General features: G+C 55.6%; 1 protein-coding gene across 1 annotated transcript in view; it reads right to left on the reverse strand.

Moving 5' to 3' along the window:
* Nucleotides 1-9,805: 9,805 nt before the first annotated feature.
* Nucleotides 9,806-23,279, reverse strand: part of KSR2 (kinase suppressor of ras 2) — a 426,223-nt gene continuing 412,749 nt past the window's right edge. Inside the window, exons 17-19 of the mRNA XM_062182370.1 lie at nt 18,264-18,395; nt 11,519-11,648; nt 9,806-9,943 (exon numbers count right to left, since the gene is read on the reverse strand). Of these exons, the coding sequence (XP_062038354.1) occupies nt 9,806-9,943; nt 11,519-11,648; nt 18,264-18,395 (400 nt within the window). The remainder of the gene's footprint in view (nt 9,944-11,518; nt 11,649-18,263; nt 18,396-23,279) is intronic.

Consider the following 23,279-nt stretch of genomic DNA (forward strand, 5'->3'; position numbering starts at 1 on the left):
TGCTTCTAAAGGGGGCAGAACCAGCCAAGCAGATGGTGTTAAAAACAAAAACTAAGATTTGTTTTTAATCTTTAGACTTTCTGGTCTCCTAAGCCATGATGCAAATAGCACGCTGGCATCCACGCCCGCTGCCCGCTCAGTGGTGGCAGGGAGCCTTTCCCTGAGCCCCTTGGAGCCAAAGTGCTGTTTCTCATGGCCACTATTGTGCTCTCAGCCAAGGGAGATGGTATCAGCAGGATGTGGGGGTGAGGGGAGCAGGCGAGAGGAAGGAAGCGGTGCCAGCCACTGAGCTGGCTGCTCTGGCACTGCAAGAGAGCAGGAGGGGGCTGGTGGTCCACCAGGACCCCAGAGCCTTCCCTCCGGGGGAGAGGCTTCTTCTGAGCTTGCTACTCAGGGCAGAACCCGCAGAGCCACTGGGGTCGGGTTCCCTGCCCGCCTCTCTGTGCAGCGCTCCCCCGGCTTTCCGGAGGCCGAGACCGAACCATGGAACTCCGACTCCACGAGCAAGTGCAGCCCTCCACGCGGGCCCAGGCCAACGCTGCGCACATGCACACACACACACGCACACGCACACTCCCCTGGGGCAGGCCTTCCAGCCCAGCTGCTGTGTGGCTGGGAGGAGCGCTCGGGCCTTGCAGCGAAGCAAAGCCGCCCCGCACCATGAATGATTCCCCTGCAATCAGGATTCGGGACAGGCTCTTAGGGACCCAGTTCCCACCCCCTACCCCTGCATCTTCCAAGTTCCTGGACTTAACAGACTCTGCAGGGCCCTGGCAGACTGTCCCCCACGGATGACCCCTGGACTGGCCTTTTGCAAGTGTCCAGGCCTGACTTCCAAACCCACCTCTGCTTCCCAGCAGGCACTTGGCTGGGGGGGATTGGCCTTCTCCCCCTGGGGCTCAGATCCTGCTTCCGAGAAAGGAGGGGAAGTGGGTGGGATCCAGGCTGCTCACTGAGGGCTGCCTCCTCCGTGCCCAGTGGGAAGCTAGGCTGGGACCGATTAGCAATGTCTGCCAAGAACACAGCACAGGGAGTGGTGGCAGAAACCTGTCCTCCTTGGACTAGACCCTTGTGTGTGGGCACCTTTTAGGCCTCGAACTTTCTAGATCTTTATCCCAATGACCTAGATGAAGGCAAAACTCCAGATGAAGATCTGCTCCAAGGGAATGACATACGCGCTGCTTTCACTGTTGGTCTCTACGCTGTGGTGCACTGGGGAGGCCATGGGCAAGCAGCTAACTTGCCTCCTGGATGGGAAGGCAGCATCAGCCAGAAATTTCCCTTGTGCCGTCCTTGTATATGGAACCGCGGTCACATGTGCGGAACAAGGGCCTACCATCAGCAGGTTGGGGAGGGGAGGCTCAGGGGAAGTCAAGTTTTGTGGCGCTCAGCTTGTCGTCGCTGTGTTGAATGACAGAACAGGAGCGGCAGGTGGCTGACGGCCACCTAGCCCCATCTCTGCCTACAAGCATCTCAGGTCATCATTCACAGCGCCCCCTCACACATGCACGGTGCTGAGACACCTTTCCTGTCTCCTAGCAAGTGGACTGCAAGTGCAGGTGGTCAGCTGTCCATCTCTGTGGGCAGGGACACTGACATTTGCTCCTTAGGAAATGAAGTTCCATTCACACAGCTGATCTTGTTGGGGATTCAGAAACCTGTCTGGAAAAGCTGGGGACGATCAGCTTCCTATTGGCCTTGTAGAGATTCAACCACACAACAGGGTCTTAAATGCTCTAAGTCCTGCAACCAAGGAAAAAAATTAATTTTGTTTTACCTAAGCATTCCCCATGCATCTTTATCTGGAACCCTTTCAATACTGCAACCTCTGTCTAGCTCTCCATGAAATTAAAGGCCTATGGAACACACTTGGGAGACAAGGTCTTCCCTAGTCTATTTTTGCCAGTTCAGTCCTCGGTGGAGGGAGAGCAGTTGTCTCAACCCCTGAGATACATCCATTCCTGTTCTTGGTGATGGGGAAAGGGGCTGCCTGCTCCCCGGGGGTCTGTGAGAGGGAGGAGCACTCACGGGCAACCTCCCGGGACCAGAGGAACTGCACATTTCCTGGAGATCCACCCAGCCTCTGCAGCCGGCCAGCCTGGGACACAAGTGGGAGCTTCCGCTTGGCACCTCCCTCCCCTGACTTCCTGTTTTTCCTCTCTCTCTCCCGGTTGCCAGCTGCCAGTGAACCTCGAGGCTGGGACCACAGCATCCCCATGGGCAGCTGGGATCAGATGACCCTGACGACCCATTTCTAGAACGTTGGTTGTACAGCCAGAGAGCGGGTGGGTTTCTGTCTGTCCCACGGCTGCTCGGATGCAACGCAGCTAAGGGTACCCGACTCCCTGGCCCATCGTGGGGATTCAACAGGCCTGGCACACAGTAACCCCTCAGTGAACAGCGGCTGTTGGAGATAGATTGTCACTCTGTCTGCCTGACCCAATTAGCTAGTTATATCTTTTAAACCTAGCAGATTCATTTGGGGTGAACACGTCACAGGGCCTAGAAAAGAGGAATTCCAACATCACCTGGCCCAGCCAATGCAGTCCCCAGGGCCCCCTGTGGCAGGGCCTCGCTCTGACCCGGCAATTCTCTCTGAATCCTGTAAACACCTACTTCCCAGCAGGCACTATATGACGTGAGGCACAGGGCAAAGGCCAGGAGGTCAGGGGGACGCAGACTCCAAAACTCAACTGGTAACAGCGAACGGCATGACTGGGCGGCCCCGAGAGGGAGTCAGTGACCTGTGCTCATCCCCAGGAGGGCTGACCGGAGGGCAGAGAGGCCCACTGCGGCCCCCACACTCAGAGACCCAGACCAGCATCCGTGCCCCTTGGAGTTCAGCGAGATTCCCATAGAGATGTGTGCAGGTGAGGGGTCGGTGGGCTAGGAGGAGGTAAAGGTAAGACCAGGGGCTGCCCGTGTGAATAGGTCCAGAAGCATCCTCACCGCACAAACAAGACCAGAGAAACAAACAGCAAAAGCCCAGCTCACCATCGGCTCTTTTGCCACCAAAGTATAAACGCAACCAAACGCCATGTGCCCAGCCCGAGGTCTGGGCCGGGAAACGCATTCAGGGGTCACGTGATGATCACACGCAGACAGGCCACCCATGCACAGGCTGCCACCCGCAGCCCTGGAGCTGAATGAAGTCCCACACTGATGACCTCAGTGAGGGCCATGTCCTCTGGGCCAGCAGTGGCTTGACCCTTGTGACCCAGGGATCATGGTGGATCTCTATGGTCATGGGGGGACCAAGTGACCAGCAAAGCTCCCTGGAGGGTACTATGAGTCGAACTGTGTCTTCCCTTTCATTGCTGCCACCCCTGCAAAAGATGCTTTGAAGTCCCAAGCCCGGCACTTCAGGACAGAACCTCCTACGGAGACGGGGTCACTGCAGGTGCACGTGGTTAAGGGGGGGGCAATCTGAGTAGGGTGGGTCCCTGATCCAATGGGACTAGCGGCCTCATTAGAAGACAGACACCCCCAAGACAACCTGATGGGGTTGGGGAGAGGACGCGATGACGGCGGCAGAGACTGGATGGATGCAGCTGCAAGTGAAGAATGTGGAAGGCCACCGGAAGTCAGCAGGAGAGGAGGAAGGACTGCCCTCCCGGTGCCGGAGGGGTCCCAGCCCTGCCCACCCACTCATCGGTTTCAGATCTGCAGCCTCCAGGGCACTGACAGAATACAGGGCTGCCGTTTTCAGCCGCCCGGTGAATGGTCGCTTGTCACTACAGCCCTAGGAAGCGAAACCAGAGCAGGTGAACCTTGGGTATGTGGGTGGCACGTCTGGAATGAGATCTGCCTTCAGGGGATGGGTGGAAGGGCAAGAGAACGGAAGATGCAGGGCTGAGGACCAGTGTGGGAAAGAAAGTCAAGGACGGGAGCATTGCCCCAAAGGCCCCTAAAATTGCACAGCCGTACACATCCCCAGGGTCTCGGTCCTGGACTGGCTTCTGCCCAAACTCCTATGCTGAAGCCCAACCACATACTGGCATTTGGAGAGAGCCGGCTCTCAGTCACCAGGCAGCCGAGGTGAGAGTCGGTCTGGAGGGCGGGGCTCTAATCCAAAGGGATCAGGTCCTTGCAAGAAGATGTGCAGGTCACAGAAATGGCCATGGAGGTTTCAGCAAGAAGGTGGCTGACATCTGCGCCAACTTCTCGCGGGGCAGGGAGCTCCCGCCTTCCTTGCAGCCCACTAGGTCCGGGAGCAGGAACGTTTTCACCCCCAGGAATCCCTCCCTCGCTGCTGCCCCTCCTCCCCCGGGGGCCAGACTCATCCTGGAAGACAGCCCTCTGTGGGAGCGGGCAGTCTGGCTAGGAAAGCACCAGACTTGGGAGTCTTTTCGACAGCGTGGGCCACGCCATCTGTGCTGCGAGCGACTTTACCGGCTCAGCACAGCACCAGGCAGGGTCCATAGGTAGAAGCGCACGTCTTTTCGCGGCCCAGTAAGGTCTTGTGTGGCAAATGGAATTTGAGCTTCCTAGCATTTCCATGGCATGAGATAGTCTTTGGATTCTTTTCCCCATTTAAAACAAGTGAAACCATTTGGCAGGCTGACTGTGGCCCACGGGTGTAGCGGGTCAGCCTCAGCTCTGGGTTCCTCAAGTCAGTGATTGGCCCGGGCAACTTATGTGAGGCTTGCGTGATCGACCGTAGGGTAGGACTGGTGGGAGGTGAAGGAGTGTGGTGTGTGTGTGTGGGTGCACAGCTGGGCACCATGTGTGTATGTGCGGCTTGCAGGTGGGAAGCGGGAAGAAGCAAGTTTCCTGCATACATAGTTCTAGTGATGGACAGCAATCTAGGGCTTCTATTGGCTGAGAAGCCAGGGTAGACATGGAGACAAGGAGTTGGGAGCCCCACGGCCAGACATGAGTTTTCTCTTTGTGCAGTACAAGAAAAAGCAGGGCAAAAATGGATCTAAGTGGTGATTTGGAATTTATATCTTGGCTCTGGGGACAGGGACCCACGGAGATGTCCCCATACAAGGCCAAGAGGGGCCTGTGTTTCAGGAAAGTTCTGTGGCCTGGAAGGTCTGGCTGGACTCCGCACAGCAGAATTGTGTCTCTTAGCAAGGTCAAGGCCTCCGGGGGAATCTTCACCCTGTGGAGCGGTCCCTTTGGGGAGCCTCTGGATAGCAGGGTTGGTGCCGCTCAGCAGGGAAAGCAGGCGTTCGGTCTGCCTCCGTTCTCACAGGTGCAAGTTAAAGCAGCTGCCAAGGAAGCCAGGGTGGGGCAGCTGGGGTGCGGGGAGGGCTGGAGCCTGGTGTCCGGCCTGGGAGCAGCAGAGACCGAGAGGCGCGGGGTGCGGTGGGGAAGCCAGGGGACGCATGAGAAGAGAAGAGGACGTGGGAGCCGGGGGTGGGCCCAAGCAGCCACAGCCGAGTGCAGCAGGGAGGGCTGGGGCTTCTCCCAGGCTGGTGCAGGCCCTGTCACTAACCACAAACATGGAAAAGCCAGCCTCAGGACAGCCCTGGAGGCCTTGCCAAGAGACTGTGGTGGGTCGTTTTAGTTCATTCTGGGAACAGGAGAAGCAAGGGGGTGCAGGTGCCAGCTCTGGTGAGCATTTCAGCGTCACAGCAGCTGAGCCCTGGCTGGCTCCTCCCTCCCTCGCTTCCTCTCCCTCACACAGCAAGCCTAGAGCTGATGTCCTGATGGGGATGGGGAGAGGCAGGTGGCTGGACTTGGGGCTCTCTGGAGGCTGCCAGGCAGAGCGGAGGGTCCAGGGAAGGGCTTGTTTGATGGGGGAGCCATCCACAAGTGGGAGTTAGATGCCTCCGAGAGCCCCAGTGGTATGGATGCCCCCAGAAGAGCAGTGTCCATTTAGGAAGCAGCTCACGTGGAGGCCTTCAGCCCTCTGGTCCCAGACAGCGGGGAGTGTTGGAAAGACAATGCAGGAAGCCCCCAGCCCCCCAGAGCACGGAGCAGCCTGGGACTGTGCAAAGTTGGAGGAGATCCCCATGGGCCCAGCTGGATTTTGAAAGCAAGCTCACCTAGGGCTTCTGAAGGCTCAGCTCCACCTGCTGCAAGGGAGATGCCTGGGCAAGGCAGCAGCGACACGAAAACCAAGGCTGAGCAGTGTCCCGGAAGTGCACAGGGACCCCAGGCCTCCTGCCTCGCACCCTCTGCTCCTGCCATTGCTCTGCCTGGGTTTGGGTTTCCCCTTTGTGCCAGGTCAGATCAGTGGGGTGAGGGCTCTGGGAACATGGACAAAGGACACAACAGCTGGCTCCTGCCCTCCCTCTGCACGCCCTACCTGCTCCCAGCATCCTTCAGGCCGGCTACTGGGAGTCTCATCAACACAGTCGGGAAAAGCCACCAGTGCAAGTGGGCAGTGAGGGCGGGTTGGAAGGCAGGGCACACAGAGAGTGTGACCAGGCGAGGGGGCACAGGCTCCTGGAGGGCAGGCCACTCGGGGACCCAGCACCAGGCTGGAGCAGAGGATGCAAAAGGCTTACCCCCCAACCTCCCCAGCAGGGCTTCCGAAGGGGGAGGGGCAGAGACATCTTTGCAAGCTGGTTACTGAGTGCACAACCACGCGGCGCCAAACACACGCACATCCTACAGATACACGCCCATCGCTGCAGGCAGGCCGACCTTGGTGGTGTAAGTGAAGAGGGAGGGCAACACACTGGAGCTCCCCACCCCCAGCCACGGTGACCCCCAAGGGCCCACGCTCTCAGGGCCCGGACTTCCAGGGGGCATCATGAACAAGAAGGAGCTGTCAGGAGCCCCCGGAGGTCACCTTGGCCAGGGCAAGCGGAGTGTGGGGCAGTGAGGTTTAAAGGGACAACGCCATCACAGAACAGGAGACAAAGGCAGAGCTGGGGAACTGGACCTCCAAGAGGCCTGCAGGGCTGCTGGGCTGCACTTGGGAGCTATGTGCAAAGGTGCCTTTCACGTGCCACGAGACGCCCACAGCAGTTCCTGAAAACACTTCCCAGGCCCCGTACCCTGCCCCAACCTTGGCTCCACCAAGCCGCTGCTCAGTCCTGAATCCCTCCGCCTCCCTCCTCCCAACCCCTAGCGTGCAGCTGGAACCCACCACGCAAAGACACAAATGGCCAAGGGCCGCTCCGTAGCTGGGACAAGGCCGGCTCCTGGGCATCGAGGGAAACGGGAGTCAGCGGCCTTCCATGCAGCAGGACACACGCACAAGCAGGCCAGTCCTGCCAGCCTGGCCACCGCCGGGCCTCCTGTCCTTGTCCCAGAGCCCAGGGCCTCCGATCCCAGCCTGCAGCTCCCTGCGCCGACCCCTGGGCCTCACCGACCGGCACCATGGTGTTCTGGCTGGTCTAGTTCGGTCCTGGCTCAGCGCAGCCCGACCCTGCCCGAGAAGAAGGGCACAAGTCTGGGGTGCAGGGCAGCTGCCACACACAGTGGCTGGTGGGGGCTGGACCCGCTGATCGTGAGCCTCTGGCCTCCTAGGCTGGCAGAGGGCAGAGCAGGGAGGGAGAGGCGGCTCGGACGCCGAGGCAGCTGGACGCCGTCCCGTAGTCGGTTGGTCACAGCCTGCGGGGCGGAGCGGGGAGGGGAGGGGAGGGGAGGGGAGAGGACAGAGAGGCGGTGAGAAGTCACAGGGAGAGGACAATGCTGTGCTGTGTGCATCAGTGCCTTCTCAGAGGGCCAGGTGGTTTGAGGTGAGCTGGAGCTGTTCCCTTCCAGGAAATACAGAAGGGACTCTGCCCATTGAGGTCCTAGCGCGGGGGGCTCCAGGCCTCAGGGTGCACACACGCAGTCTCATTTAAGCCCGAGAACAGCCTGTGATGCAGGCACCGTGAACCCTTTCCACACTTAAAGACGCTGAGGCTCAGAGAGGCTTGGGGTTTGTTCCCAGGGAAGCAGCAGGTTCCGGATCTGAATCCAGAACTCCCTGGGTCTGAGCACACAGCTGTGACCGAGGGCTGGTCACCGAGGGTGTGGGCTGGTGGGGGCTCAGGGAGGGCTGGGGACACAGCAAGAGGGGGTGGGAGCAGGACCTTCCCCCTGGACTTCTGCTACCAGGCATGGTTTCACGGTCCAGAGCAGCAAAGGGACCTCACTTACTCACACGGCACCCCCATTGCTGGGATGGTACCTGGCAACCAAGAGATGCTCAGGACACACGTGATGGGGCTTTAAAAGATGGACAAATGGATGAAGGAATGAATGACGGAAAGTTCCACTGAACCTACAGTCCCATCATCTAGACCAGGTTTCTTGTCCTGTGTTTTCTCAGCCCAGCCCCACAGCTAGCCTGCATCTCTCTCCAACCAGTGAGCTTTAAGCTGCTCTGTCCCCTGTAACTCCTGACCTCTCTTTTGTGACCTCTAGGAGGGCAGAGGTCACTGGGTGATGGCCCAGATGAGCCTTGAGTTTTGGAATGCTAGAAACTCCTGGGTCTTTCCCAGAGCCCTGACATCCATTCTCCAAGCACCTGGCGCTCCCTTTGCTGGGTGGAGCTCTGCTTCTCAGGGCCTCTTGCTGTCTGCTGGCTTATCCAGTTGGCTGTCAGCCCTGCTGGCTTCTTGTCAAGGGCTCGCCCTCCTTCCTGGTACACAGTGGTTGCTAGGATCCAGCAAACACCTGCCCTGTGGGCAGCATGGTGCCAGGTGCCCTAGGGCACGAGTTCACCGGACCCTCACAGCACTCCTGCTCTGTGGAGAGGTCCCATGGCCCTCAGTTTCCCAAGTTTGAACCTGCTGCTCAGAGGCCAAGCCACTGCCCAAGGCCACGCAGCTACTAGGCAGTGCAGTGGGGATTCTAACTTGTATCTGTTGGACCATGAAATCTGGGCCTTTTCTAACAGTCTGGGGGAAGGCTGAGCCCTGGGGGCAGAGAAGTTTCCACGTCCCGGGTTCAGGAAGCTCAAGGCGTGGGGCAAGGGGTGACAGAGGATCTCCCAGGACCTTTGTGGGGTCCCCTGGGAAGACTCTGACAAGTGCCACAGTACAGCCGTGCACACAGGTGGGGGTCTGTAGAGTGTGACTCTGCCCTGGGATAGACGTGCACTGGTGGCAGGCACAGCAGTGCAGTGTGTGTACGCACAGGTGCCTGCATGCACCCTGCAATGTGCGTGTGTGCCTGTGTGTGCGGGCTCAGGTGCAGCCATGGGTTTCCACGGGATGTACATGTTCTGCGTGAGGTACATGGCAGCGTGGAGATGGCCACACTTTTAGGTTCTGTTTTAGGGGCTCCTCCTGTGTGCATGTGTGCGTCTAGCTGAGTGTGAGACGTGGGGAACAGGGCCCCCTCAGCAGCCTCATCTGGGCCTCTCGCCTTATAGAAACTCCAGTCGTGGAGCCTGGGGCTGGGGGTGGGCAGGAGAGATGCCACACTCAAGATACCATGTGGGGCTCCTGCCCCAACCAGGTACAAGGGGAGGGGAGTGGCATGGAGCCTCCGAGTGAGGCAGCCACAGAGACGCTGCTGGCAGAGAGAAGCCGAGATCCTTTCCTGCTCTTTCCTTCATGCCACAGAAAGTTCTGGAAGCCATGACGGGGCGGGCTGCAGGCCCCAAAGACGTGAACGGTAGAGCTTGGCAGGTTCAGGGCACCACCCTGCCACATGCTGCCCATGCTCACCAGGGCATCAACCTTCATCGGGCGAGACAAGCAATGAGGTGGCTGCAGCAGCTGCCGGAACCAAAGCCCTGTGGGGCAGATTCTAGAACCCAAACCCCAGAACGGACTCCCATGAACGGAAACCTGGTACAGAGGGTGGTGGCTGGGAGGGGGGTCCATGGAAGGTGGCTGGGGGAGGTGGGTGTTGGGGAGAAGAGCCAGAGAGCAAGACCGTGGGGAGAGAGGCTCCAGGGGAAAACCTACTCTGCAGACTTCCAGAAGTGCCCGGGGTGAGAGAGGCGGCGGTTCCGCTTTGGCAGTTTCTCCAGCATGTCCATGAGCTTGGTGAAGGTGGGTCTCTCTTCTTGTTCAAAGGCCCAGCAGAAGAGAAGAATGTCCTAAAGGGAGCCAACGGGTGGTGGCTGAGCATACGCGGTGACTTCTTGGTGACTCCTCAGTAGCTCAAGGTGTCTGTCCATTGGTCCGTCCATCTGCCCCTCTTCCATCGCCATCCATCCGTCACCCACCCGTCCAGCAAGCACACACGCACACATCACCCATCCCGATCAGAGCACTCGTTCATCTTTCATCTGTGACCCAGCCGTCATGCATGCCTGCATCCATCCATCTATCCATGTACCTACCTGGAATGCATGCAGCCCCATGCCCAGGCACCCACGCACCCACGTCAGTGCACTCTCTCATCCTTCACTCAATACCCATCCATCGGCCATGCATGTACCCTTGTATCCATGCATCCATCGGCCATGCGTGTACCCTTGTATCCATCCACCATGCATGCACCCTGTATCAATGTATCCATACATCCATCATACATGTACCGTTGTATCCATGCATCCATCCATCGGCCATTCATGTACCCTTGTATCCATGCATCCATCGGCCATGCGTGTACCCTTGTATCCATCCACCATGCATGCACCCTGTATCAATGTATCCATACATCCATCATGCATGTACCCTTGTATCCATGCATCCATCCATCGGCCATGTGTGTACCCTTGTATCCATGCATCCATCGGCCATGCGTGTACCCTTGTATCCATGCATCCATCCATCCATACCAGTGCACTCTCTCGTCCTTCATCACTAAATCACCCACCCATCCATCATGCATGCTCTCACATATCCATCCATCCAAATCAATGCTCATTCACCTGCCATCTGTCACCCATCAATTTATCCATCATACACACATGGACACAGCCATCACTCATCCATCCTTCTTTCCCATCACTTTTTTGAGGTCATAGACTAAGCTAGGCCATCTCTATGCCAGAAGGCCCGGAATAAAGGATATCAATAATGCTCCCCAAGGAGTTTCTCGGTATTTTTCTCAAAGGGAAAAGATAAAAGGGAATCCTAAGGGCTCCATCCACATCTCTCCCAATACCGTAAGAACCTTTCGAAATCACAGAGGAGAAAGTCTACTCTGAGTAATCTCCCTGAGAAGGGTAACCTACAGACAGGTAGTCCTTTCAAACAGAGCTAATTATTCCTTCTCTGGCTTATCTGTGTTTTAATCAAAAGAGAAGATTCTTCCCGCTGTGTTTTGGGGAAAGATAGTTAATTGGTACTCAGTCTTCTCTTTTTCTGCATATCTTGTTCTGAGTCGGATATTGCTTCAAAATTATTATAAATGTGCCAATAAAATTGGAACCAATAATTTCTACTAAAAATAACGGAAAAAGAGAGTTTCACTTGTTCCACCTGACTTGGGGATCCATTGCTAGGAAAAGCTGGGTCGAGGCTTATTATGCCCCTAGCAGCAGGTACCTGAATTGCAGGCATAGTGCCTCGAGTCTACCGTCTAAGCTTCAGTCCATTATCTCCCAGAGCTGTGGGGCACACTTTCTTGTTCACCCTTGGGGAAACATTTGTAAGGCTAATACTCAGGAAAAACAAGGCCAGTGCTGTGCCTGCTTGTCCCCCAGACCCACCCTGGGACTTACCGAGATTTCTTTTCCCATGCCGATCTGGCTGAGGTTGGGTTTCATGCCTGTACCCATTTGCCAGATTATTGCCTCTGCTGGTTGAGTCTTGAAAGGCCACTCCCTGGCGTGGAGCTCATACCAGATGGTGCTGTTGGTGGATATTAAAGCGGTGTTGGTGTGATATGCTGCTGATGGTGGGCCATCCCTCTCCCCACTTTATTCCCCATGTACTAATGGCATTGGTGTCTTGCCACCTGGGACACCACCAATGCCTTCTCAATGTCTTAGAAGTCATGCTTATCCCGGGTTACCTTCTCTGGAGTCTGAATTAAAATGAATCAAAATCTAGGACCTGAATAGTTTTACATAATGTGGTTAAGATCTCTGACCTCACCTCTGTACTTCTAGGAATTCTTTGAAAGTGAATAATTAGGCAAACAGACGAAATTCATTTATGAGGACGTTTGCCGTAGCATTATATATAATAATGAAAAGGTAGAAATAATAAAATTCTTCAATAATACAAATTAGTTGCAGTTGGATAAGTCCATAAAATGAAATGGAATACCTAATGATTATTAAAACATTTCAAAGACATCTTTCTGACATGAAAAAAATCTCCACATTACATTTTCAGTGAGGATAGCAGGGCGTCGGGTGTCTATAAGGTCCGATGTTCCTCTTTTGAAAACTGTTACGTATGCAAGGAGAAGAGAATAAAGTGAAACAGAGAAAAGCTAGCGATGCTAACTCCAGGCTACAGGGTGGGATTTTGTTTCTTTTATTCTTGCGTTTTCTAAGTAGAAACCATCCTGCTGGGTGCTGGAGAGGAAAACCCAGCTTAGCGTCACACGGACTTGGGTTCCAGTCCTGATTCTGCTCCACGCCGAGTGGCCTGACCGTCACTTCTCTGCCTGGAAGGGGCTCTTACCTGCCCAACCACAACACCACTAGAACTCAGTGGAAGAGTGTTTGTCTGGGAGACTGAATGCCAGTTTGGTGCCAGAATTTTTTTTTTTTTTTTTTTTTGACAGGCAGAGTGGACAGTGAGAGAGAGAGACAGAGAGAAAGGTCTTCCTTTGCCGTTGGTTCACCCTCCAATGGCCGCCGCGGTAGCGCGCTGCAGCCGGCGCACCGCGCTGTTTCGATGGCAGGAGCCAGGTGCTTATCCTGGTCTCCCATGGGGTGCAGGACCCAAGGACTTGGGCCATCCTCCACTTGGTGCCAGAATTTTTCTAGCGGGATTGACTAGGCTACCATCGGTCTGAAACATGATCTTGTAACCAGAGAAGAAAGGACTGCTCCAGTGAGTAGCACATGGCCATGGATGGGGCAAGGGCTGGGCAGGGGATGCAAGAGGCATGGAGGGGTGGACAGCGGATGAGCCACAGGATGTGGGCGTGTCACTCAACTGGCCCCGGGGGTGGGGGTGAACCTCAGCTCTCTGAGCTCCCCGGAGGCGGCCTTTCCTCCGTTCTCGTTTATGTAAACTCGCTGGAGAGGACAGGAAGCTGCTCGACTGCTCAGAGGACTACTAGGGTTCGATTTCTCAGCCGGAGCCTTCCTGCTCCCTGACAGCCTCGCCGTGGTCTGGGTGAAGCGTGAGTGTGTTCCCCAAGAGTCGACGTCTTGGATGACTGGTCCTCAGGGTGCTGGTGGAGATGGTGGGTCTTAACGAGGGGCCCCTTCAGTCCCTGGGGGTGTGTCCTCCGACGGGACTGTGGGACCCCAGCCTCTCTGGCTTCCTTTTTCGGGTTGTGATCGTGTCTTCCCTTGAATGTTGAGAACCGTGAGTTAAATCAGTCTCTTTTCTTTATGAAGCTATCCAGCCTTGGCCATTTCCTTACAGTAACGAAAACCAGACTGATACAAAACCCATACCACTGGGGCACGGAGGGCTGGCGACGTTCAGGTGCTGGGCTGTTGTCTGGGGTGGGACCCTTGGTTCTGCCAAGGGCTGTCTGGATACTGCTAGCATCATTCCCAGGCCACACAGAAGCATCAACTTAAACATCAGCCTGCTATAGATTTACCGAACTTCAAGTGCTGCCTGCGGTGGCCTTGGCAGGACCAGAGCCCGTGGCCACGTGGGCCTCATACAGCCCGGACTTGGATGGTCAGGAAGTCCTCAAGAGGGTGCCAGGTGGTTACAGCTATGGCACAGAGCGGTGCCCACTGAGTTCTGATGCTGTGCTACGCATTATCCCAAGCCCTTGGTGGGGAGGGATCTTCGGTCTTTTCATTCTGGTGCTGACTCCTTCGGGCCTGGCTGACTCTGGGGCACTGCCCCTCCCAGGGCCACTCAGTTCCTAGAGAGCATGAAGCACTTGCCTTGCCTTGCATTTGCAAACCGAGACACCGGAAGTGTCTCCAGCCGGCCGATTCTCACCTGCTCGGCCTGCTCCTTCCTAAGGATACCACAGCACAGGCTCCTGCTCCTGCATCCTCCCTCCTCCCCTACGTCCTCACCAACCCCAGGGCTTCCCCGTGCCCTCCCCCACCCTGTTGTATGCTGTGCCCCCCTCCCTTTGGGACCTGTGAGTAGTAGGCTGTCTCTTGATCTTGCTGGTCTCATCATAATTGAATGATAACAAAACCTATGTCTTAATATGGGAGGTGTCATTATTATTCTGCCCATTTTACAGATAAGGAAAATGAGGCTCAGGAAGATTGGGATAAAACAGCAAGTAACATGGGTGGCCGGAAACTCAATCCAGTCCATGTGAGTCAGGAACTGTGCCGTTGACCAATGTGCTTTACCGGGGAGCTCATATTCCATTCTTTCCAAGAGTTCTTTATAGCCAGGGCAGCGGACAGTTTTGGGGTGCAACTTTGCAGCTGATGGCGGGCTCTGGTGAGAGGCCTGGACAGATGGCATGTACCACCCAGGTGACAGCGGGGAGGGCACTTTGCAGGAATCCTGCTGTTTCGGGCGCCTTACAGATGTTTTTTCCCTTGATCCTTAGGCTGTCTCGATGGGCTTTAGTATCCTTGATTTATGGCTGATAGAGGCAAGGCTTTGAGTGACAAATACATCCCAAGCCCATCTGTGGCCAACAGCCCCATCTCTTGGTGTGGGCCTCTGGCATAATGATCACGGCACCTGCATCCAATAGCAGCGTCCGCGCTCCACTCCCGATTCCAGCTTCCCGCTGACGTACACTGGGGCAAGCAGCAATGATGGAAAAAGGACTTGGGTCCCTGCCACCCACGTGGGAGACGTGGATGGAGCTCAGGGAGCGACCCAGTGGATGAAAGTGCTCTCCTCCTCTGTCTCTCTGCCTCCCGAATCAACGTGTCAAAAAGCAACCCCGTCTCCGGAGCTAGGCTGTCCCAGGTTTGAATCCCGCCTGCGCTAATTGCCACAAGTCCCTGAGTCCTTTGCACTCTCAGTTTTCTCACCTGTCAACTGGGAACAGCATAATCCCTGCTCTGAAGGCTGCTTGTGAAGATCCCACAAGACAGCTCAACACTACGCTCCATGCACTTCGCAAAGTTCATTTTTGTTCTAAGCCAGTCCCGAGCATAAGGTTCCCAAGCAACAAGATGCACCTAATTGGCAGGAAACCAAGAGCACCAGGTCCTTCGGAACTCAGCAGCAGCAGAAATAAAAGCCTCATTAAAACTTCCTTTCAAACCCAACTTTCAAGACAAACTCACTTGAAAAAAAATTGCTAAACATGAAAACTCCAGCGGAAAACCAATTACTTACTTTGGTACATTTTGTTAATTGCCTATTTTTTTTTCCTTTTTGCTAAATTTACACTAAAATACACCAACTTAATTATTGCATTTGGTTTCAGATAATATCTGACTAGAGAAAGATTCGGCCAGAAGCTAACCCAGGCCAAGCGGCAGCCTCCAAAGGGGCTCAAGTGACAGACTGCGAATTCGGAGCCTCCAGCAATGCCCCCTCTGGGGTGCGGGGTGCGTGGCGAGGAGGCAGCCAGGGGGACTCTGTCAGTGGAGACGGCCTCTCTCACATCTCCCGCTGGTGCTGACTCTAATTGCACACATCTGCAGGCGGCAGCTCCCCCCACCAGCTCCCCCCCGAAGCTCTCGCCACCCCCACACCGGGAAGGGAGGACCAGGGTGAGTGTGGCCACCTGGGGCGGGGGAGCAGAGATGCCCTCCTGGCTGCAGCTTCCCAGGGCACCGTGCCCTGCACCATGGGGCTGTGTGCTGGACTTTTCTCCCACACATCCAAAGACATCCCATTCTCTCTCATGGCCACAGTTCCTATCTATTTGCTGGCAAGTCCTACGGGCCTCTTCTCCAAACTCTTAAGCGGGCAGAGGCACCTGCCTTCTGGCTGGCTAAGGCAGCTCACGCTCACTATGTCCAGACCTGCCCTCTCCGCCCTCTGGGCATGCCCCCGCCTGGTTTCCAGGGCCTTGACCTTGGTGAACGACACCACTCTGCACTGGGTTGCTGCAGGCTGGACTCTGGGCCCCACTCGCACCCCAGCACCGACAGCCACCCCTGAGTGCCTCTGTCCGTTCTCAGCCCTCACACCTGTGGGCACGGGCTCCGAGGGGGCTGCCGGCCTCTTCCTGCGGATGAGCAACCTGGTCTCCACCGTGCCCTGCTCTGGTCCGCTGTTAAAGAGCAGCCCGAGAGGCTGGAGGGACACGAAGGCCCAGTGATCACTCTCTCGCCCCCTCTGCTTAGTAACAGTCAGTGGCTCCCAAGTGCCCCAGAGCTGAAAACCCCTTAACTCCACTAATTCCCTGTGGAACTCACCCCGCTTCCCTCTCTGCTCTCTCACCTCCCAGGCCCCAGCCTCATTCTGTCCCTGACTCTGTCAACTTTTCTTCCCCTCACTCCCCTACGTGCTCCTCCCCTGGGAGCAAAGTGCTCCCTTCAACTGTCGTACCTTCCGGAGCATTCCTTCTACCTGGAACACCTTGGCCTACGCTCGCGTTCAACCTGTAGCTCAGGCTCACAAGTTGCTTCCTCCTGGAAGCCCTCCCTGACCTCCCAGGTTGGATTGGATTCCTGTTGCAGTCCTAACCTGCAGTGTTCGTCCCCAGCATAGCCTTCGTCAGCTTGGCTAAAGCTGACCGCTTCCTTGTCTGTCTCCCACCAGGCAAAGCGGAGGAGGGGCCTGTGGTCCACACACTCTCGGGGAACTCCTTCCTGTCTTCCCCTTGGGGAGTGGGCTGGGTGCAGTGACTTGCTTGTGACGAGGGCAATATGGCAACAGTGTACAATACGCCTGGCTAACTACGGTCGCCCCACTGGGCCATGTATCCAGAAGATAGGATCCTGACGGTTCTCACCACAAAGAAACAATAAGTGTTCAAGGTGATGAGTATGCTAATCACCCTGACTGGATCATTCCACAACGTGGACATGTATCAAAATGCCCTGCTGTACCCCAGAAATATGAACAATGGGGGTCGGCGCTGCGGTGTAGTGGGCAAAGCTGCCACCTGCAGGGCCAGCATCCCATGTGGGCGCCGGTTCCAGTCTCAGCTACACCACTTCCGAGCCAGCTCTCTGCTATGGCCTGGGAAATCAGTGGAAGATGGCCCAAGTGCTTGGACCGCTGTACCCATGCAAGAGACCTGGAGGAAGCTCCTGGCTCCTGGCTTCAGACCGGCTCAGCTCCGGCCATTGTGGCCATTTGAGGAGTGAACCAGTGTATGGAAGACCTCTCTCTGTCTCTGTCTCTCTCTGACTCTGCCTCTCTTTAACTCTGCCTTTCAAATAAATAACTAAATCTGTAAAAAATAATATGTATGATGATGTGCCACTCAAAATGAAAATAAGACTTAAAAAACAGCGGCGGAAATGATGAGGTCATGAGCCACCATGAGGCTTCCCGTGGCCATGTTGTGAGGTCACTCACAGCCTGCAGGCAGCCCTGCGTGGTGACGAGCGGGGAGGCCTCCCGCCAACAGCCGTGTGAGCATTCCACTTTAGTCCACTGAGCCTCCAGGCAAGACCACGGCCCTGGCTGATAGCCTGACCACAGCCTCACGGGACACCCCATGTCAGCTCAGAAATCCTTAGCTAAGGGGCTAGCATGGGGCACGGCAGGTTAAAGCTTCTACATATGACGCCAGCATCCCATATGAGAGCCGGTTTGAGCCCTGGCTGCTCGGCTTCTGATGCAGCTCCCTGCTAATGCACCTGGAAAAGCAGCAGAGGATGGCCTGAGTGCTGGGGCCCCTGCACCCACGTGGGAGATGCGCACGGAATTCTAGGCTCCTGGCTTTTGTCTCACCCAGCCCCGTTTGTTGCAGCGTCTTGAACCCCAGTGGATTGAACATCTCGTTGTCTCTCCCTTCTCCTCTCTCTGTAACTCTGCCTCTCACATAAACAAAAATAAATCTTTGAAAAAAGGAGAAATACTCAGCTAAGCCACTCCCAACTTCCAGACCCCAGAAACTCGGGATAATAAATAGTGTTTGAAGCCGCCCAGTTTTGGGGTGACTTTTCACGCAGTAAGAGACACTAACACAAGCCTGAATCTTGCATCCTCAGCAGTGGGCAGAGTGCTGGCATACAGCAGGCACCCGGCACACAGCTCTTGAATGAATGTGTGAGGTAGCTTGTCGCATCCTCCCAAGCAGGCGACTAGTGTGCTAGGGTCATTCTTTCTACCCCACCCCACTCACATCCTCCCCTCCAGTCGCCACCAGAAACCCAGACAGTTGCCCCCCCGCCACAGGCGCACTGGCCCTTCCTGAATCGTTAAAGGCAGGCTGGGCAGGGGGGGTGCCCTGGGCCAGGATGGGAGCTGGGGAGCACTTACCCGAGCGCAAAGACGTCCGAGTGCTTGGAGAAGGGGAGCTTGTCCTCCGCGGTGTCCGGGGACAGCTGCCGGATGATCTCGGGTGCCAGGTGGCACAGCCAGCCGTTCTGGATGCGCAGTTTGTCCTCCCGTCTGGAGAAGCAAGACGCAGAGTGAGCTCTGTTCCCCAGCCGGGGGGAGCACCAGGCCCCTAGCGTGGACTCTGAACCCCAGATCCGTGCTCTCTGGATTCCCCCCTTGGGCAGTGCCCGACCTTCGACTCCAGGCCGAGACCCAGTGGGAAGCACGGGGAGGCACCAGCACCCACCCCATCCCTGTGTCCTATCACCTCTGAGGCAGCTCTCCGTCCACCCTCATTCAACAGACGCCACACTGGTACCCAGAGTACTGACTCAGCAGATACCGCATCATTGCTGATAGGAGAAATAGGCACACACACACACACACATATCACATGTATAGTACAAGCTTAAATCTTAAAAATGACTCCTCCTGGTGGGCTCTAGGTTATTGTACAAATGTTCAGTGCCTTGCCCGAGGTGGTCCCCCTAGCAGGTGTCAAAGTTGAGATCCCGACCCCGTCCACCTGGCCCCCGTGCTGGAGCTCAACACCCTGCCCTGCCGTGCCCTTTCTGTCTCTTCCTGTGGCTTCCAAGGCTGAAACCAGAGGGCAGGGCCACTCCCTTGCTCAGCCTCAGCTGGGAACACGTGCATTGCTGGTGGCTGCATGGCTGCAAATGCCTAGGAAAGTGCCATGAATACGATTGTGGGAGTGCAAATAAATTTTAGTGAGCAGGTGAATCCATAAACATGAGATCCACGGATGATGAAGGTCAAGGTAACCAACGGCTAAGCTGAGGTTCTGTCCTTGGTACCAGGGACATAGCAGGCCCTATCTTCCTGCAGCTCACACTGTGGTAAGGGACAGGGGTGACAAATTAATTAGGCAGGGAAAAAAAAATACAGACGGCGATGAGTGTTGTACGAATTAAAATAGGGGAATGTGTCCTGGAGATGGGAAGAGGTTTGCTGTGGGAAAACCGTCAGCCAAGATCTCCGTGGCATAAAGGATCCAACCATGCGAACAAGGTAGAAGGGGACGCTGGGAGAAAGGCACAGGGCAGGCTCCACATGGGGTGTCCCGGCAAGCTAAAGAACGCCAGCGTTCGAGCCTTCGAGCCAAGAGGGATCCAAGCCCCTGGTGGTGGGCCTTGGCACTTGCCCCCTTCACCATCATAAACAGTGTGGCAATGCACATCTCTGGGCAGACACTAGGAATACCTCCCTTCACCCACATCCACGGTTATTCCTTAGGGTAAATTCTCAGAAGAGGAAGGGGGTTGGTTCCCCCCTATACACGGAAGAGTTCAGCAAGTTAGAGCTTTCACCATTTGGGACTCCCAGGAGGTTTTATGGATTCAGGGCTCCCAGGAATGGGCCAGTTAACAAGAGGAGGTGGGCCGGGTGGGGGAGGGGCGGGGTACCTGGGCCTGCCAAGACTCCGGCCTGCAGTGAGGCCCTGGGGCTGGAGGATTCTGGTTATATTTGCAGGATGGGGTCCTGCATGAAGGAGGGTGAGACACACTGCTCCCCCCAGTTCACTCTCACATCCCATAAACATGACTTTCGCCATCTCTGAACGCCATCAAGAGCAGCAATATCCCAAGTCGTTTCCATAATGACAGAACCGCTCTCCACCTACACTGCCCAACGTGGCGGCCACCATTCTGAGCATCGGAACAGCAGCCAGCACAGGGGAGAATGGGAATTCCCACTCCACTTCCCTTTAATGAAAGTTAAATTGGTACAGGCTCATGTGGCTAGGGCTACCGGGCTGGACAACACAGATCTAGAAGGTTCTTTTTTTATAAGATTTATTTATTTATTTGAAAATCAGAATGAGAGAAAGAGAAAGAGAAAGAGAAAGAGAGAGAGAGAGAGAGAGAGAGAGAGAGAGAGAGAGAGAGAGAGAGAAGAGGACAGATATTGATCTTCCATCTGCTGGTTCATTCTCCAGACAGCTACAACAGTCATGGCTGTGCCAGGCAGGAGCCAGGAGCTTCATCTGGGTCTCCCACGTGGGTGCAGGGGCCCAAGCATTGGGGCCATCTTCTACTGCTTTCCCAGGCACATCAGCAGGGAGCTGGATTGGAAGTGGAATAGCTGGGACACGAACTGGTGCCCTTACGGGACGCCGGTGCTGCAGACGGTGGCTTAACCTGCTGTGCCACCATGCCAGCCCCTAGATGATTCTTGACTAACAATGATTTCTTTTTAATTGACTTCTAACAGGTCACTTTTTAACAAGGAGATGCGCATTAAAATTAAGATGGAAATTGTGTGTTCGTGGCCTCCCTGAACCAATGTGCAGACCACAGTTTTGGAAACACAGAGTAGTGGAAGGATCCCTGAGGGATGCAAGGAGTTGGGGATGTGGGGTCCTAGGGACCCACCCTCGGTCTGGGTGATTCTCTGTTGTCGAAGTTGCTTTGCGCCTGGTAGGGTGTTGCACAGTATCCCTGCAATTTATTCGCCAGATGCCAGCAGCACCACGTGCCACTGTGACAATCCAGACAGCACCAAGGTTCCCTGGGGGCAACGGCCCCTGTGGAGAGTCACCGTCCTAACTCACAGACAATAGAGAGACGGCCAGAAGGTCGGTGTCGTGGCCTTGGTAGCTCGGTTTGCTCTTGTATTCTACACAAAGGCAGAACACGGGGCCCAGACCTCCTGGCAAACTCCTGAGTTGAAGAACTGAATGAGTTCTTGCTTCTAGAACCACAGATACCTGCAGAGGTTGAAGAACCCATCCACTGCTTGCTAACCGTGGGACCCTGAGCAGAGCCCAAGGACTCATTTTCCCATCTGCAAACTGGGTCCATTAATTTGTGCTTCACAAGGCTGTGCAAGGATTAAGATGATCGTACATGAGACAGGGCTCTGTCAGCTGCTGGGGTTACAGGATTATTGGACAGAATTATTATTATCTGCTATCTATCTATCTATGCATCCATCCTTCCACAAAGCCTGCCTATCTATGTCTGTCTGTCTGTCTATCTATCATCTATTGCAAAGACTCAAATGGAGATGAAACCAGGGCATGAAGCGCATTGCCCAAGGAAGAGGGGCCTGGCCTGGGCCAACCAATGTTCTCCTGGCACGGTCAGGTCATTGGATGGGGTGGGGGATGCTGCTGCCACAGGGTGAGCTCCCCATCTTTTTCCAAACGTCCCTGCCACCTCTTCCTGACTCACTGGGTCATCACAGGGCCAGGACGGCAAGAGGAGCAGGGGCTCCACGACCACCGGCTGGGGCAGGTGTGTGCACAAGCCTGGGAGGGTGCTGGGAGCTAGGCCTGGCACAGACACCCTGGGGCGTCCCGTCCCTATGGCAATGGGCCTACCAGTGACAACCCAAATCATCTTCATTATGGTTATTATTATGATTAATAACAGGCTGCGCGTGGCTGGCACCACTGCACTGGCGTCTTAAATGACACCTTTTCTTGACAAAGCAGAACAGCTGTACGCTGGGTTCCGTGTGGATGCACAGGAAGTGCTCTCTCCATGGTGCCACCCCCCTCCCTGGCTCAGGCTGGCCAGGTCTCCCCTTGCTGGGCACCAGGCAGCACCCCGAGCTCTAACCGAGGGGAGGACAGGAAGGCAGTCAACCCTTGCTGAGCGCCTACTGTATGCCAGATTGTCCATCTCACCAGATCCTCATAAACTCACAACAGGAGGGACCATCCTCGTCCACGGACGAGGAAACAGAGACTCACGGTGACCAGGGCACCTGCTGAAAGCTGTAGAGGCAGCAGGTGGCAGGGCTAAGATCTGCTTAAGTGTCTGAACCCCTGGGGGAGCGGGTGTTCAGCCCGGGGACTCAGACCCCCATGGCCCACATGGGAGACTTTGCTGGCACTGCTCCTGACTCCAGCTTCCTGCTAACGTGAACCTTGGGAGGCAGCAGTGATGGCTCAGGTACTTGGGTCGCTGTCGCCCACGTGGGAGACCTGGGTGGAGTTCTCTGCTCCCAGCTTTGGCCCAGCCTAGCTCTGGCACTTTCTGATTCTTGGGGACTGAACCAGTAGAAGGCAGCTCTGTCTCTGGCCTCTCAAATAAATGAATGACTCAACTATAGAATTAAAAAGTCAGAGATGAGACTCCTCACAATTCTACAGAAATTCCTGGAGAAATAGCATCATTTGAGAGCAAAGCCCTGAGCCAAGTCCTCTCCATCTCGATCCCATTAAAATCCAGAATAGCCCTCATGTGGTGGGGACTACAGCCGCCTTCCCCACACCCATTTTACAGGTGAGAAGACTGAGGCCCAGTGAGTCAGATGCGTGTTAAACACAAATCAGCTGCTGCCGTCGACCTCCGAGTGGACTGAATTGTGTCCCCTCAAAATTCATACATTGACACTTAACCCCCAAAATAACCACCTCTGGAGTTAGGGCCTTTATGGGGGTAACCAAGGTTAAACAGGATCAGAAGCCTGGGCCCTAACCCAACAGGACCAGTGTCCTTATACGGACATCTCTCTCCATGGCTGTGCAGAGCAGAGGCCCTGGGAGCACGCAGCAAGAAGGTGGCTGTGTGCAATCAGGAAGAGAGACTTCCCTGGAGGCTTAGCAGGCTGCGCCCTGATCTTGGACTTGGAGCTCCCAGAAACACACGAGGAGAAAAGTCTGTTTGTTCGAGCCACCCGTCTAGTGTTATACCAGCAGCCCGGGCTGGCTCACGCACACAGCACGTGGTCACTCAATACTTGCTGACCGGCTAAATGAAGGAAGTGAGTGAGTGGATTTCTTGTACTGTCTCCCCAGGATTGATCTGCCCTGCTTCCTACAATGCCTGCAGCCTGGCCAGCTCCCCCGCTCTCCACCCCAGGAACCCAGGCCCAGGGAAACAATCAGGGCCATGGATGTTCACGTTCAAGGGCATCCCCTGGTCTCTGGCTGCTGCATTGGGACTCCAGTCTGCACTTGGGGCACTTCCTGTCTAGAGAAGGCAA

Source organism: Lepus europaeus, chromosome 23 (assembly GCF_033115175.1).
Source record: "Lepus europaeus isolate LE1 chromosome 23, mLepTim1.pri, whole genome shotgun sequence".
In the NCBI taxonomy this organism is placed as follows: Eukaryota; Metazoa; Chordata; class Mammalia; order Lagomorpha; family Leporidae; genus Lepus; species Lepus europaeus.